Source organism: Sipha flava, unplaced genomic scaffold, assembly GCF_003268045.1.
Source record: "Sipha flava isolate LNK unplaced genomic scaffold, YSA_version1 38_pilon_pilon, whole genome shotgun sequence".
NCBI classification, from domain to species: Eukaryota; Metazoa; Arthropoda; class Insecta; order Hemiptera; family Aphididae; genus Sipha; species Sipha flava.
In genome coordinates this window covers 2,660,259-2,678,703 of record NW_020273099.1, presented here as the reverse complement: position 1 = coordinate 2,678,703, position 18,445 = coordinate 2,660,259, and the positions used below count along the sequence as shown (strand labels likewise).

General features: G+C 34.0%; 1 protein-coding gene across 1 annotated transcript; it reads right to left on the bottom strand.

Annotated features, from left to right (window-relative positions):
* Window positions 1–1,021: 1,021 nt before the first annotated feature.
* LOC112688404 lies at window positions 1,022–7,908 on the bottom strand. The gene is made up of 3 exons (XM_025561571.1): window positions 7,747–7,908; window positions 6,285–6,915; window positions 1,022–2,557 (listed from the first exon to the last, which is right to left on the bottom strand). The coding sequence occupies exons 2-3, from the start codon at window positions 6,886–6,888 to the stop codon at window positions 2,022–2,024; spliced, it is 1,140 nt and encodes a 379-aa protein (XP_025417356.1). The 5' UTR covers window positions 6,889–6,915; window positions 7,747–7,908; the 3' UTR covers window positions 1,022–2,021.
* Window positions 7,909–18,445: the final 10,537 nt, after the last annotated feature.

Here is an 18,445-nt window from a genome sequence, read left to right as displayed (position 1 = left end):
GCTTAAATATATTATTAAACTAGCTGAATAATTCGGCCTCGCCCGGGATATGTTTTCAATATATTTTAGATTAGAATAATTACTTCTTCGACAGAAAAAATAATTTAGCTTGAAAAAAACGGAATCGTAATAAATAATATCGTATTCTTTGATGATATTTATTTATACTACTAACCTTAATCAATAATTATTCAATTATGTACTAAACAAAACAAAATATTTCTTAGATTACTCAAAATTGAAATCCATCTATTCATTAGTGTACCAAATAATAAAAATTAGTACATTTTCTCAATATTTCAAACGTATCAGTATGGTAGTTTTGGCTTTATACTGATCAGTCAGCGATTGAGTGGTATTTTAAATTTATATTCGTAAATACAGATAAAATATTAGTACTTCTATTACTAAAATATGAACATATTATTATTACATTCAACTGTTAAATAATTATAATAAATATTAACTTTTACTCGTATTTGATTTTATCACCAATTTAACGAACATAAATGAAGAATATTTTGTTCTTTAACAGTATGTTCAATTTCAAAAACAACTTAAGTTCGTGATAACATTACTAAATCAAATAACTGAAAAATAAAAGCAGATCGTTCAATTTTTTTTTCTTAAAAAAAAACAACACATAATATTTAATTAACGTCGAATTTTATTTAGTTCAATGCTTCAAATAGGCAGGTAAAATATTCGAAAATGTCCCGTCAATAATAGATTGAAAATATAATTATAATCCTATACCGAAAATGTTTGATAATTTTTTTACATTCAGTTAGATTCAGTTATTTTAGTTGGCTATTTTCTAAAATCAAACGTACATCGAGAAAAAATGCATTTAAAAATTTAAAAAAAAGTCTTCGATAGAATATTATTGATAAGTACTCGAGTTTAACTAACTAATTTAATAATATACATTATACCATACTATTACAAGTGCAAAAGATGGAAGTATTACTGATAAAAATGAATTTGTGCACGTCTTCTATAAAAATCTCTTGGACAGTAATCATTGGATTCAGATATTTTTTAATTTCATTTAAATTGCCTATACTGAACTCCTTGTAAATTATAACTGCGTGATCTGCAGTGTCGTATTAAAATGCTTATTATTTTACAATGAGAGGTATTACCTAAGTGTAGAGTAAAGCTATTAATTTCAATTAATTATCTATTATACCTTGTGTACATTTCTATTTTATAGCCATAAACTATTTCTTTCATTCCTATGATATACTTAAATCTAGAGGTGTTTTAATAATAAAAATATATTTTCAGACAATTTCGATATTTTTAAATAATTATAATAATAATATATATATATTTACAACATAATACAAAATTGTGTTAATGATAGGTAAAAATCACCCGTTATATGGGGGTTTAAACAAAAATAAATATGATTCTATATATAATTTTATGTTAAACTTATGTACTATTAACATTAAAAATGTTTGCCGCTATTAAAAACGATTTAATCCATGTGGGGTTATAAGGAACTGAGCGTAGACAAATTTTAAAATTGCTTACGCTAAACACGTGGATATCGACGTGAATCGATTCATCTAAAAATCCGATCGAGCACGTCATATTATTATTGATGTTTTCGTGCTTGTTTTGAATAATGACGATTGAAACGATTAGGATTTTATGCAATCAATTTAGCTAATGAATCGAAAACGGATCGACATATAACACTGTTATGACAAATAACGATTTAGATGAATAATTAACATACTGATGTTATGTGAGGTGTGCGCCTGTGTGTTGTATAGAAAAGGGAAGATGTAAACGGGGGAAGAAAAACTGAAGGATGTACATATGTATATATATATATATATATATATAGAGAGAGAGAGAGAGAAAGAGAAACAGGAGTAGGAGACTGCGGAGGAAGTTGAGCAATCGAAAAACGACAAAGTCGCGTCAAACGACGGTGCGATCTCGACGATGCGGACCGACAAATCTGTCGTCATGCACTACAATCGTCCGTATATGGTGTTGTTCGTTTACTGTTGCCGGTTGTAGGCACTGTACGCCATGTCGTTGGCATCGTCCTTGAAGGAAACAGAACCGGAAGATGGTCGGAAGCTGTTAACCGGCAACGGTGGTGCCGCCTCTTGCTGGACGTCCGGCTGATTCCGGACCGGCCGGTTGTTATACGGCTGTCCGTACGACGGCTGAGCGTCCTGTGACTCGTATAGGTACTGCTGCGGGTCCTGTTGTTCGCGCCACGGGGATAACTGTGGTTCCTGGTGTTCGCGGTACGGTGTGTACACAGGCCCCGGTGGTGGAGGCCCGCTACTGCCGTGTGACGGTCTGTGGTAGTAGCTACTGTGGCCGAACGTGCCGTAGTTGTGCTGCAGGTCGGGCTTGCACAGTTTGAAGAACCCGATGAGGCCGGGCACGACTAGCGCCAGGAAACCCAACACTTTCTTGAACGATGCCAGACCCAGAATGAGTGGCAAGAAAAGCAACAGCTTCAACTTGAACAGTTTCAACACGATCAACAACGGGACCAGTAGCTTTTTCACTTTTTTCTTGGCTGGAAAAGAAAAAAAAACCATCAGCTATTGATATACAATAACATAGAGGACGAATAAGATCTTTGATTTTGATTTTCAATTAAATTCTTTAATAATATTATAAGAATTAGGTTTAATGCAATCAACACGAATAAATATACCGTCTACTTGTTACTCGAAAAACACAAATTGCTAGTAAAAACTAGTAACTGATCTGCGATGACCACGCTTCATTTTAACGCGGCTTCTTAATTGCTTAGGTTTTGTTTACAAATGTTTCGTGATTTTTAAAACTTAAATTGATAGTAAATACAAATTTTAGAAACGATAATTTACAATGTTAATAGTATTTATTTAATTAGATTTATTTTGGATGACTAGAGTGTTAATAGCGATAAATTCAAAACTCTTAGGAATAGGTATAAAATTCAAATTTTTTAATGCTCATTTTTCAACACATCAACGATCACTGATGAAAAGGTCTAGTATGTATATAGAACTATATAGTATGTATGCTTATTCTTTGTTTTTTCTTAACGAGATAAAAAGTGCAAAATAGTCAAATGACAACAAAAACCTAATATTTTAACAGTGTCGTGAAAATCATTCGGATAATATAATACGTGTATAAGTAAACTACTTCATGCACAATGGTATGGTTACAAAGGATAAAATTTAAATAACAAACAACTCCCTACAAACATATAACAGTAACGAATATAAACATAATACACCACTGCTTTCGGGCACATCATAATACCAACTAGAAAACGACTAAATAGATTCGAAAGCATTTCGTGCATGCCCTAATTTGTGTCCATTCAAAAAGTTGAACCTTTTACCAGTGATTTCGTTTTCGTTATGTAAAACAGTTAAAATTATTAAACAGTATTGTATATTATCACTAGCGAAATTGTATAATATAATATATAATACGGAAATCCTGCGGAACACGTTGGTTGCTTATTATTATTCGTTTAATTTATTACTCACTATCACTGCGATACAAATGAATCACGAGTCGTGATGACAACGACGATCAGCGTCATACGTTAATTTCATGACGCCAACAACGCGCTTTTACGCTCGGCCATTATATATTGTACCTATTACATAAACGAGATAATATTTATTTTTTTTTTTTTGTCCACGTTTACATATTATATTATTATGCATAAAACCGCGGAAGGAGGAAGTCCGTTAGCACACGGACCGTCATCTAATAATCACGACCTGCAAATTTTTCTAGCGAATTATCAACCAACCGTCATTAGGCACAGCACTTAACGATTTGCTCGGGTTTTTTATTTGCTGAGCGTAATAATAGAAAGCTGGACGAGCACGCAAACAAAACGTAGATATTATTCATATTATAGACACTTACAAGACGTTTGAAAAAAAATATAAAATCGCGCGCGCATTCCGTCGGTCGAATTTGAGAGAGAAGCAGGCTAAGAGGAAGAGAAAAAAAGAGATAGAATAAAAAATAAGAAGCGATTTAAGAACGACAGAAAAACAAGAAAAAAACAACCGTTTGACGGATACATATTATAATATAACGAATTGTAGTACGCAGAGAATTACCCTCGTCTTGAACCGAATAATCTAAAATCGTCCCGGGCACTCAACGCCCAAATGTTTACGTCAACGTTGAGTTTATTACGAAGTTTTCATCACATCACAATGAAATCACATTATGTTTCGATAATCGGAACGTTCGAAAGTAAGTGACCTTACACGTATGAACAATTTTTTTTTTGTTCTTTAACCAGTTTGAAGCAACAACAATAATGTGAAATCAGAAATAACCCAAACCGAGTGTACTTTGATGGTATATTTTATGTACACTATGTTTGTCGTTTAATGTGCGGCGAGGAAATATTAAAACCAAATACTTCGTAGAAAATTCTAGATGATTGCTGGGGAGAAAGTAGACCGTCGGATCGAATTACTTATACGAATACGTAATTATTTGTATACTATATTATGTATACATAAGCTGAAGTTGTTGTCCAAGACAATTTGACCAAACACATAGCTATGAGAGGCATACCGACATCGCGCCTGTTCGATAAATAAGTAAATAAAATAAAAAATATGTACGGTTTATAGGCAAAATTAATGGACATATAACAAAGTAAGGTTCTGACGTAAATATTTTTCTGTTTAAATAGTGATGTAGTAACGTATATGTTGTCATTTATCTATGAGCACTGGCAAACTTTCATGTAACACATACACATGTGGTGTGTATATTATGTATATTTAAATGTAAAACAGCGAATCCTCCATTCACGGATATATAATAATATTATATGTAATAGTACAACACGTATTCTGAAAATCCTATCCGGCTATAATAATTGTGCACAATACCTTCCGTACAGCGGATACTCTTGCACAATTTGTATTTCTAAATGTAGCCGCCCGTCAATAAAGGTCTTTTTGCATCGGAATAATGATTATCAGCAAATGGTGTACCTACGTGGTGCAGTATCAAATACAACGTCAAAAAAATTACCATTGTCATCAATGACAATCATCAAAAGGTTAGACGTGACAGTAATCAAATTGTGCGGTGCGTCCGAGTGAGGATTACATACATAAAAATATTAATACGCTACAGTTTACGTTACTTTAAGCACTTAATCATATGAAATCATATACACCTGCAGACACCAAGGGTTTTTGAACTTTCTAAACACACCCGTTTGTATGTATACGATTATACAGATACTATCGATTGGAAAATATCGACTTTCGAGTTGGTATTATTAAAGAAATTGAAAATTCCGAGTGCGTGAGCTTATAAATATTAAATATATTCGGTTTTCACTAGTCTCGAAACAAGTATAATGGTCTTCGTATTTGTTTTTCGATTGTAGTCCTGTCGTAGCTCAAACCGTCGAACAAACACAAATACGTGCGTAGTAGACTGCAAGTGGATATTGCCGGTTGGCCGAGGTCAGTAAGTCAAATGGAATACAAACCGCACTCTAATCATTGCCGTTATAAACCGCTTTGGAATGGTAGTGCTAAATAATTTGCGTTAACGATAAATATCGGTTCCCGTCCCGAATTCAAATCAACATAATTAACCTATCACAAACAACTAACATTTATTTACGGTATCCGAATCGCAAAAGCGGTCATATTATAATCAGGAGGTCCTTGCCAAATTAATAGTAATACTATTCAACAAGAAAATATATAAAGTAAAGAATTTCAAAATTAAATAGCTGGTAGCACAAACAACCCACGAATATTGAGGGGTGTATGATATGGAGTACTTATGATATTTACATAACGGATATTTTATCGGTTCAGATATTATTATATTATGACTTGTATAAATAGTATTATGCTCTCAACAAAAGCTATTACAAGCCCTCTATATATAATACTCTAGCATTGCAATCAAATTAAAGATTTTATTATTATCTTATAACTGTCTTATTTTACATTATATTATATATATATAGTATAAAATAAGACAGTTATACATGTATTTAGACTTTGTGTAATATATGTTCACTTACCGTGATGTAACTGTTATTATAATTATTTCGGTATGTTTTTTACATGAATACAACTGTGTATTTTTTATTTTTAGGATTTTTTTTCACTCCCTCTATAATTTTTCTTTTTATCACAACTTTTATTACTAAAATATATCGTTATATCACTTGCCTTCTGGACATTAGATCGTTATTTTTATAATCATTTATATTGTACTATGGTACTCACTGATGATGCTGGCTTTCTTGTCTTCGAGCGTGTCCAGCTCGGAGGATATCTCGTCAATGAACCTGGGCGAGTACCGTCCGCCCTCGGTGAGCTCGTCGGGCACCTGGACCTCGACCGCGGTGGATCGCAGGAACCGTTCGACCTTGCGCATGGCGAACTTGACCAGCCTGTCCCACTCGGTGTCTTCAGGACGCTGGTCCGTCGAGAACTCGAACGCCCTGGACGAGCGACCATCGTTGTCGCCCTGCAGCCGGATGACCCGCACGTGGTCGTTGAGCCGGTACGAGTCACGCACGAAAAAATCATCGAGGCCGGACAGGGCGCGCGCCTTGAAGCACTCGGTCATATCGCCCTGCAGACAGGCGCCGTTGGCCGACGACAGGTACGGGTCCGAGTCCTCTTCCGCGAAGCTCCCCAGCCAGTTGAACAGGTTCTTGCCGTTCCTGTTGCCGCCGGAGCTATCGCGACCGGTGGCCGTACCGTTCTCCACGGTGGTAGCCGTGGCGTCGGTGGCCGCGTCCGGAAACGACATGGACTGGCTAGCGACCGACGACGCTAGTAACAACGCCGCCAACATCGGCAGCACCTCGTGGCTCGTCTTCATCCCTCGGTTTTCGTTGCGTTAAAGTCACTGTAACAGCACACAATAATAATATTGTATTATTGTAGCGGTTATAGGTGAACACGCGTGCAAACCATATGTTCGTTATTTGTTCATAAAATGATTTAAACCTTTATTGGAAATAGTATATTAGCCTTAGTGCACTGTAATATTTTATTTTTCAGCGCGTAAAATAAACTTTTATATTTATGCAATGATTGTATGAATACACTTGATCTACCACGTGGGTGTCAGTTTTTCAAATTTGTATGCAACAGTTGTTATTATTGCGGTAAATTAGGTCACTCGAAATAATCCCACTCCCGTTTACGGGAACTGAATTATTATCATAATTTTCAACAGAACAAACAAACGTTAACGTATTTAACACAGCATAATATTGTACAGACTCAGTGTCTGGGTTGGTTTTCAATTTTTAGTGGTTTAGAAGGTACATACCCTAAACGTATCTGCACCATAATACCATAGCGGAATTAAATCTTTAAATACTACAAATAATCAATATTATATTTTATAGCGTCAACGCCCATTGATTTTGACGAACATCTTAACGAACGGATCAAACGTTTGAACAAGATTCGATCGGATCCAATGGGAAATCGTGGCACGTGCGCCGGGTAGCGCGACGCGATCGACCGTTAACGCCCCCCCCCCCCCCGGGGGCGTTGTGGTTCGATGGTGTTGGAAAAATTGACGATTTTAAGCGTTACCCGACCGATCGCCGTACCCCCAAAGATCCGCGCGCGGTACGCGTTACGATATCGGTAAACGCGATTAGAATTGAACGGAGAGCAGTTAACTGCGGTGCGCGGCGATCGCCACGAAAACAAAATCACTCACCGTAGGGTCCGGGCGCGGCGGAATGCTCGCCACTGGGCTGTTCAACCGTTATGCGGACGTGCTCCGCGATGGTACCGCGTTGTTGTGACGTGCGTGCGGTCTCGGAGAGCCGTGCGCGTTCGTTGACCGTTCGGATGACACTGACCGCGCACCGGTCGGCCGTCCGTCGTTTTATTGGTCGCGGAACACCGGTCCGAGACGCACGCGCCGCGCGCGCACCAGCAGCGCCTCCGCGTAAACAACGCGTTGGGTAATCCGTCCGCCGTGCGTTTCCACGTGTTCGGCGCGCGTGGGTAGCCGTATACGGCGTTTTATCGTTTTCCTTTGTCGTACCGTGTTCACGCGCACCTTGTGGCATACGCGTATCATAAACTTTCCCATTTCTAATCCCGTTCCAGTCGTTTTAAGCGTTTTAAATTCTATAAGATCCCCTGGGTTCCTAATTTCGTTTGATGTTTATTCGTTTATTTGTTCTAATTCTTTTTTTTTTTTTTTTGTTCTTTATTTTTTTCTGTTCGTTATTTTTCTGTTCTCTTCATATTTATTATTTTCTGCGTGCTTTTTATGTTATTGATTTTGAAATAATAGTTAAGCTAAAACAAAAAAACAAACTTTTCCTTAACACTGTCCGTACATTAAAGCACTTCACCGTATTATACGACGTGCCTGTTCTTCTTCTCGTGTTAGGACCCTATCATAGGTTTTCCAATCGTACATCCTCCGCTCTCCTCCGTCTTCTGCTAACCTTTTCGGTTCTGTGTGATCGGCTGCTTGATAATCTAGCGACGGAGATTATTTGTTCGACAAATTATGTTCTTCCACGTCCCCGGTCTCTATCTTACATTTGATTTTCTCTTATATTATTCTATAAACCAATATAGTTTTCGTACCTCAATGTGTGACCGATCATGTTCCATCGTCTGGCTTTGATGGTTGTAAGTGGAAAAAAATTCGTATACGAATTTAACACCATGGTATAAAATTATACTAAGCAACGCTTATAATACCATGTACAATACAATACCATAAAAATGCATATTACTACGTGTAGGCATTGGTTATACACATTTATTCAAAAGAATAAAACGAAAATAAAATAGTGCTCGGGTATTCATAACCGATCAGATGCCCGCGTCTATTATTTATACTATATGGTCAATTATAGACTTGTGATCGACTTTTGAGTTTTTCTAGGCTGTCACAGTCGACAATAAAAAAGCCTCCTCTATTTCTTCTATTTGCAATATTAATAAGTTAGAATAACTTTAATTTTACAATTTCACAAAACACGTATTTTAGAATATTTTTCATCAATTTTTACAAACGCGATAAATACCATTAATATGAAATATCAATTAAATTACGTACAATATACCTACATAGCAATCTCCGTATATTATTTCGTTTTTCATAGTTATTCATTACTATATATTAAGAATACATATATGAACTTAATTAATTATTATTAATCCAATTCTTATATCCTTGGATTGAAGAAAAATATAAAAATTTACAAAAAGAAAAAGAAATATTTAAATTATTTTCTGAAAAAATCCAAAAAAAATGAATAGGAGTCACAATCGACTTGAACTCATGCCACGATTGACTTATTGACCACCCCTAGTATAAATCAGTTAATGTTCATAGTCGCGTTTACAACTTCTGTGCAATAGTAGTCAATAATTTTCGACATTCTTCACTAGCTTATGTACATAATTGTTGCTCATAGCAATTAATCTTTCATCGGATTATTAGTTTTTTTTAGAATTATTCATAAATTTACACATATTCATCTTTTATTTTCCGTCACTCTTAGAAAATATTTATCTTCCATTTTTCTACTATTTAAATCTCATCAAATACTTAACTATAAAAGTACACTTTCGTTTTAAAATGATAGTTAAAATAAAATTTAAATCTATCATAAATTAAACCATATTCTTTTACGATATTATAGCGTGTCACCGGTTACTCGACGGTGCCACTATAAATGTTAAGATGCTATATAACAATAAATTATACATAACAACAATTTATTGAAAAGTTGTTACATTAAAGTTAATTTTCGATATTTTTCGTTTAATTTTCTCTTCATTTTCAATCTTCATTACAGCGTTAGTCCTCCTAATTGATTATATTATACGAGTAAGAAGATACAGTAAATCATAGATATATTTTTATAAATGTAGGTTTTGAAAAGATTACTTCCCAAGTATCACCGATTTGAAAACATATATTATTTAATATTTTCCAACTAACATTCACTACATTGATTTTCTAAATCTAAAATTTACCACTAATTATACTTAAATATTGAACTGGGATTTTTGAAAATGTTTGAAAAATGCCTTGCTTAATCATTTCCGCAAATCTCAGAACGCTTATTATAAATTCAGCATTTACCGTATTCCCGAAATGTCATCCTATAAAAATTTTATATATGTTTTTTATGAACCGTGATCTTGTTCTGGCCAACCGTTAAAGTCTCTACGAAAATGGATTCAGATGGATTTGAAACAATCGATAGAACAATACAATCACGGTTATTAGTTTACTCACGAATTCAAAGTAAAAAACCGTCGATAATATACCGAACATGTTATCATGTTATTATGATTTTCAATAATAATTGAATGTTATACGCTATGATATAATATCATTATTGTGCGCTAATCCAACCGTTTGGTCGTAACCTAATACTTTAAAAAAAAAAAAAAATCAATCGATTTTCACAAAAATCGTGTTTTATTATTGTTTATCCTTTTCGCCACAGGAATGTTTGAAAAAAAATACCCCTGAAACCGATAGCAACAGGGAAAATTAACCCAATCAGAAATCGAAACGTTTTACGATTCGGCGGTATGTACCACACAGCGAACACGCCGAATCGCGACGCAGGATACGAAACCGATGACGAAATACTATAACTACTATACTATAAATAATAAAGCTGCTAGGACGTAAAAAACGTCTGTCGAGTCATTTTTGTATTGCTACGTGAATGTACCACGTGATAACGTTACATAATTTACTGGAAACGAACGACGGATTTCCTAGCCATACGCGATCGTACACGGACGGATGGAAACGTAAGCTAACCGTACCGACTGCTAGAACAATAACAACGTGATATAACCGCGTGCATTGGCCCCGCGCGGTGTTCGACTACGTCGCACTATTATTTACATATATTACACGTCCGTTCCGACATCGGAACGAGATCGGTCGTGCGGTGCCGACCGCGGTGTTGACGAACGCGCCCACGCCGCGTGAAAGTCCGGGCCACCCCGGGTTGTCGCAGTACCACTACCGCGGTTGCGTAATAAGCGTATTATTCTGAGTCACCGGCGGTGTTGCTACAGATGTACCGGAACCGCACGCGTGCCGGTCGTCGTTTTTCGTTCGGCCTCGAGCGCGGGACGAACGCAATCGTGCCATAACAATAATAATAACACAGGTGCGAGCGACCGGTGCCGGAGAACACGAGAGGAAAAAAACCAACGAAAAAACCATAATATTGCGTAACGGCGAAGTGTCCAGTGACGCATCGTGTCCCCGAAGCCGCTTTCTTCGTCACGCTAAAAATCCTGGCCGCGTGCGCGGCGACAGCGACAGCGCACTGCACGCGCGGCGGGTTAAACATTTTCGACCGTACGATTGGTACATACCGGTTTGATTTGATATTTCACATGCGAAAAAATCGAAGCCTCTGAAATGTGGTTGTATAGGCGTGTGTTAAAAATGTCATGGACACATCGAGTTACTAACCAAAGGGTACTGGAAACGAAGGGCAAACGGGAGGAACAATGAACAACGATACAAGCTTGGAAGCTTGAATACATTGGACGCATTACGAGAAATAATCAACTCCGGCTTATATCACAAGGAAAGATAGAAGGAAAAAGAAGTGTCGGAAGAATATCTTGGATGAAGAATCTTCGCGACTGGTACAGTACAACATCAATGGATTAATTTCGAGCATAGGCGTGCGCAGAGTTTCGAGTCGGGGCAGCGAATATTTTTACCAGCCCGTACATGAGTATTAAGTTAATATTTTTAAGCTCAAATTTAAGCTTCAAAGCCTATTTAAAGTTTAAACACAGAAAAGATTAGCTTGGTAGCAATACACTTTTTGGATAAACAACTTATTTCATATTGAGAATTACCGGTGTGGTAGCCCAGCTTGGACCAGTTCGACCCTTACAAATATATTCAAACCATCCAAGGGCAGCAAGAACACACCTTGCTGCCTCTGTGCGCACGCCTATGATTTCGAGCATACCTTGATAGGAACGACATTGCCGATATGATATCCAACATCCGGAACGCAAAGGAACTCATGGAAGAAGAAGTACGATGACACAGGCGCGGGCGCGCATTAAATGTCGAACGTTTTCGATCTCGGCAATCGCTTGGTTTTCTCCGGAAAAGATACGAGCTTGAGAGGAGTGCGCGACAAATAACGTTCGTAACTCAACGATAAATTTTTATCGAAATACGATGTAACGAATCATTGAACATTCTTTATCTGGTGGATAATGACATTTTAATACATTTTCACGACTCGATTAAGATGTAGAAAAGCAATACAAATATAATAATGCTTATGTATAGCAAATAAATGTTCAACACGCATTAGAATATTTATGAAATTTGCAAATGATAACTGTTAACTAAAACGATTAGTGTTTTTTTGGAACTCATATAATTAACTATCGACAGCCAAACTTGCTTTAAGGCATAATATTTTTTACGAGTTATATGTAATATACTTTAAGTTAAATTTATGTTAAAGTATATTACATATAACTCGTAAAAAATATTATCCCTTACAGCAAGTTTGGCTGTCGATAGTTAAATTAATTTAATTTAATTTAATTTAAGTTAAATTTATGTTTTCAAACGATTCCTGTGAATTAAGTGTGTTATATTAGATAATAAGTTTTTTTTTATTTTAATAAGGTTAAAAAGTCTTAAGATACTACAATAACACAAACCTATAATACTTCATAAAATATGACTAAATTCGTCAAAAAAAAACTTAAAAAATTTTTAAAAAAATGAACGTAAAATAAATATAATATACAAAATGAATGTTTGAGGTTTCGACTTTTCATAATAATTTATGAAAAAAATATGTTATATGCTTCAAATCGGAAACAAATAAAATCATGCTACTGATTCTTATAACTTCTAGTTCTTGGAAAATAATGACAGATGATATATGGATATTACTAATAAAAAATAAACTACGATACGTACAGCGATATCGAGTAGAAGTTTTAATATTGACCCTATAAATATTTCTCGAAGTTTTAAATTTGTGTTCGAAGATAAACGTTTTTAGCGTATCAAATAATAAGTACGAGTATACTAATAATAACACTATCGTATAATATATTAAATTCTATACTTAGATCTTCATTTCATCGAATTAATAATTCTACGATGAGACGACAAAGGAATAGAATTGAGATGGACGTGTCAGCGTGATATCCGTATTGCAGAAAATGATTAACACACATAGCAATTCATTTAATAATATTACTGCTTTCATATATCATGATGTCAAACCTGCAAGATGCATACTATTCGACTGAGGAGTGTACAACATAAGTGGGTTTATAGTACACAAAAATACGTAGAATAATATCAAACATAAAAGTATCGTTGCAAACTCAGATTAAAGTGTTGAACCTACCTCGCGATTGCAAATAAGAAACCATCATAATAAATAAATAAATACATTTATGATCACTCGTACAGAATGTTGTTAACTTATAAAAGTTATACTTGTTATATAAGACTGCAAGAGTGATACTCAGCTAATAAATAGTATTAGTATTAGTATTATATTAGTATACAAAAATCTTGTAAGAGGTAGGTACGCTAAAAACCATAGTTGAAAAATATCTTTGAGTATTAGAATTTATTAATGAGCCAATACACGTAAGAATTATTCATAATCGCTTTTAAAATGGTACGTGATAATTTTTAAAAATCGTTAGTATAACACTGGGATATGAAAAGTTAGAAAATCGCTGGTATATCATGAAGTATACTCAATACTATATGCAGGGTCGTCGCTAGGGAAAGAGAAATAGGACCATTTTCCCCACACCCTAGAAAAATTTAAACAGTCCCTCTTATAGTCCACATTTATAAGAAATATTCGGCGTTACCCATTAGAAATTACTGATATTAATATATTATTTCCAAACTATTTTTCTTTATGAAATATTAATCCAATCCAAGATTCTGAATATCATTTATAATTTTCACATTTTCTGATAGTTACATATGGAGTTATAGAATCTGTAAAAAAAATATTTGGACAAATTAAAAAATACAATTATTTGTTTGGATTTTTATACAGAGATGATAAACTTCGATATTTATCACAGTTAGATATGTTAAAAAATTTTATGGATTTTTTATTATATCTTACAGTAAATAAAGAAAAATATATTTGTGCCAATGAACTGTATGAAAAATTGATTATTTGCAGAATTATGGTAGAAGAACCTGCAACACCAATTGTACTTCTTTCTTTCTTAAAAAAACATGTGGAGGCTTTCCTAACGTATATATCGCATTCCGAATAATATTGACCAGACCAATTACTTCGGCTGGAGTCGAACACAATTTCTCTAAATTGAAACATACTAAGAACTACTTGAGAAATTCCATTTCCCAACGAAGATTAACAGGTTTAGCAACGTTAACAATTGAAAAAAAAATATAAGAAAAAATTAACTATGAAACTATAATTCAAAACTTTGCAACACAGAAAAGCAGGGAAATCAATTTCATTTAATTATTCTGTATCCGTATTATTAACTTATATTTAATTTTATCTTTTCAAAAAATCTCAAATATTCATTATAATTATGTCTAATGAAACAAGTTGTCACTGACAACATTTAACAAAAAACCTGAGACATTTGTTAAAAAAAAAATATTATGTATTTGCATTTGTATGATTTAATATAAGAAAGCTATGACTAACCAAAATAATAATTTTATACATTTTATAAGTATATTATATTAATAATATTATAGTACTTTGTTTACATTTCATTTTTTAACAATCACTAGCATCATATTGTATTAGTAAGTATGTTTGTACGAATAAATAAATAAACGAAAATGAAAAATATTCAATAATCTTATTTCGATATATAATATGATATTTATTAAGGAGTTTTAAGTTACTAATGTTTCCCAGGGTCCCACAAAATCTCGGGACGGCACTGCGAGGGGCCTCCGAATTAATTTTCTCCAGGCCCTAAAATCCTTAGGACAGCTCTGAATATATGTGTACAATAATATTGTTGATTATCTGACGTGCCACTATCTTATAAAATCACGGATATAATAATTGAATCGTTTTAGTTAGATACATCAAATTTTCCGAATAATATAAAATACTTGCACAATCTTTAACCAACCGAGACGAAGATAATTTTATGTTCCATTTGAATACATTCAAGGCACATCGTTTGCTGATCAATTTCATTACAACCGTGGACATAGAAAATACATCAGAATTTTTTTTTTTTTTTGCTCAATCATCATGGGAACTTTAAACGCTGAACGACAACGGTTGAATAAGTTGAACATTTAAAACCGCTAAGTTTCGTCTAACTAATACTATGCATTCGAAATATTACAAGCTTCGAAAATAACGATTATTTATTTTTTGCATAGCACTGTCAATTCACTAAAGAGTTTATTGAATGTTATGCTTTCGATCGAATTAAATGTATTCAGGCTATTATTAAAATATGATACTTTTTTATTAACTTAATGCAGAACAATACGATGGAATATAAAACTATTTTTAACGCTTCGAAATATGAATTTATATCCGACCCACATGTTCTTATAATGCATCACATATTAATTAATCAAACTATTTTCAGTTATGATGATTACATTTTGCTCAGAAAACGTTTTAAATTGTGATTATTTAAACGAGCATCAATTAAACTATAACAATTTAAATCGATAATGGTAAAATTAAAACTATTACTATTTTCATATGGCTTGAAACTATGAGTTAAATGCAGTTTATATGTTAACGCTTAATATTAAAACAACGGATTGTTTATTTTCTAAGAAAACTTAAGAAAAAATGAGCTCATGAGATTCTTGAACTGAAATTTAAATCTTACAAACAACAATCTCTGTCACCAAGGTACATTATGAACAGATAATAATAATAATTATAACAATAAATCAGACATTATAATGTGCCACTGTAGCTTACGTAAGTCGGTACCAGTTATACATCCATAACGGTCTACTCAATTGTTCGACAAACAACGTTAGCGAATACCGCTAACCATTGTGCGATATCCGGCTGGCTGGCGTTTGCGGGTGCCAGGTATAATTCATTTTAGAGAGCAATCGTAATGTATTTACTTTTTTAACGTGCAATGTAATCCTAATGAAACACGCGCACGATGGTTCGGAGTACTTTCGCCGGTCAATCTCGAAACCTTGAAGACACGGTTACGAACGTATTATTTATATATATTATTTTATTTTTTATTTTACGGACTCGGATTAATACGTTTTTCTGGAATCACCGAAAAGCCCAACACCTTCTATAGCATCACGTCCAACAAGATCATAAAATTGTTTACATCCTTGTATAAGTTTTATAATAGGTATTACTATCGTAGAGCCGTACATAAATAAGGTTGTAATATAATATGTATATATATTTTTTCACGGTAAATATAATTCAACAATGTTCAATTGTACACAACAGTTCAAATCGCTTTTTTGCTTGATGTTCTTAATATTTTTTTTAACATTCATTTGGTTCGAAAACTATCTATTATCAATTAAAAAGTTTTGTTAGGATTTTATCTTATGATTATAAACACTCGTTGATTTTGTATGTACGAGGTTAGGTTACGTATCTGTATTAACGCTTCTTGGACTTGGTCCCCCGACAAAACCCAAAACTTCTCGAGTACAATAAAAACTCAGTGGCAAGCATTTCCACGAATTAGTAAACTGCCAATCAAAAAACATCAACGGAACAGGTCTCGTCATACCCACATAGCGATGAAATAATATTATTTATACGTGTTATGAAAATATTATTTATTTTAAAAATAGAGGCACCACAGCCACGTGGCTCGAACTATTTTACCGAATTGAAAAAAATGGAATACAAGGTCTGCCAAAGATCTTTCTATCCACATGACGCACTTACGGAACATGTTATGCAAGTAGTCATAAAAATAGTGAATTACGTCCAATCACATGCCGCTTCTGCACCGACCATTTGAAGAGTTCTTGAAAGAACTGGATTCAGAATACGGTGATAATAACAATAATAATTAATTCTGTTTATTTCAAATAATTAATAGGTACACCAAAACTTATTTTGTAATAATAATTAATTCTGTTTAAAATGTTTACTCAAAATTATTTTTTATTAGTGCAAAATACTAATATAATTTTATATGTGGCCCTCGGGACTGTAATGTATTTCCAAAGTGGCCCTCAAGATTATTTGGATTGGCCACCCCTGCTTTAGAAACTACCTGCATCGTTTGGGTCGAGGACTGTGTCCGAGTGGACGCATGTAAACTCCGTTACAAGTACCTTTTTTTACTGTAAACTCCACCAGAAAAAAAAAACAGGTAAAATTGGGTTCATGTATACTTCGCTACTGAAAAAAATCAGGTAAAATTGAGTTCAAGAAAACTCCATCAGTGAAGAAAATCAAGTGGTAGTATAAAATTAATGTAATATATTATTAAAAAAAGAAAATTATAATATAATATATCGTTCACATTAAATATTTAAATCACAGTAAAAATATCATAATAAATAATTGTTATACCTAATAATCCAAAAATATATTGTTATGTCATGTATGTAAACTAAATTATGTGATACAATTTGTAAATATTTTAAGTCTTGTATTACTCCATTAGTGCATCTATTTATAACATGCTGTAACACTATCGTTTTTTCATATTTCGAATTTTTAAGCTTATTTACTTAAGATATGCCATTTAGTTTTATATAAGTATGGGTTTGAAATTCGTTAAGAACTTTACTAAAAATATGAACATTGGATGACTTTTATAAAATACATTTTTTAGATGACTGTAAATGAATTTACAGGCAAAAAACGAAAAAAATTGACTGAGTTTACATATACCTACCCATTACAGTTAAAAAACATTTATTTATTAATAACATTATTTTTAGATCTTTTATTACCTTTTTATCTTAACCGATATTCCGGTGGAGTTTACAATCGTCCGTCCGAGTTGGGTCCGGGATTTTTATTAAAATAGCTAATAACGGATTGTATATTTACTTAAAATACTATGTTACTTACTTAAAATATCCCGAACCCAACTAGTGTAGTACCTGCGATTAGATCCTAGTACTTGGGACACAACTCGGATACACGGAAGAAGTCGAGTACCAGACGTTCGGTGTTTGTACTGCATGCATCTCCAAGATACAGCATGCTACGCTCTATTTGATTGTCCCTATTGGGAGACATATCAGATCGAGGTTAAAGGGTTTCCAGGAGACAGGAACCCTAGACCTATTGATATACAGGACCTCTTGCGTAGGCCTGAAATCGATGACCAAGATTTGGATACAGCTAAGGCTATGAAGGCTGCGTCTCTCAGGACCTCCGAATCGTTTCATA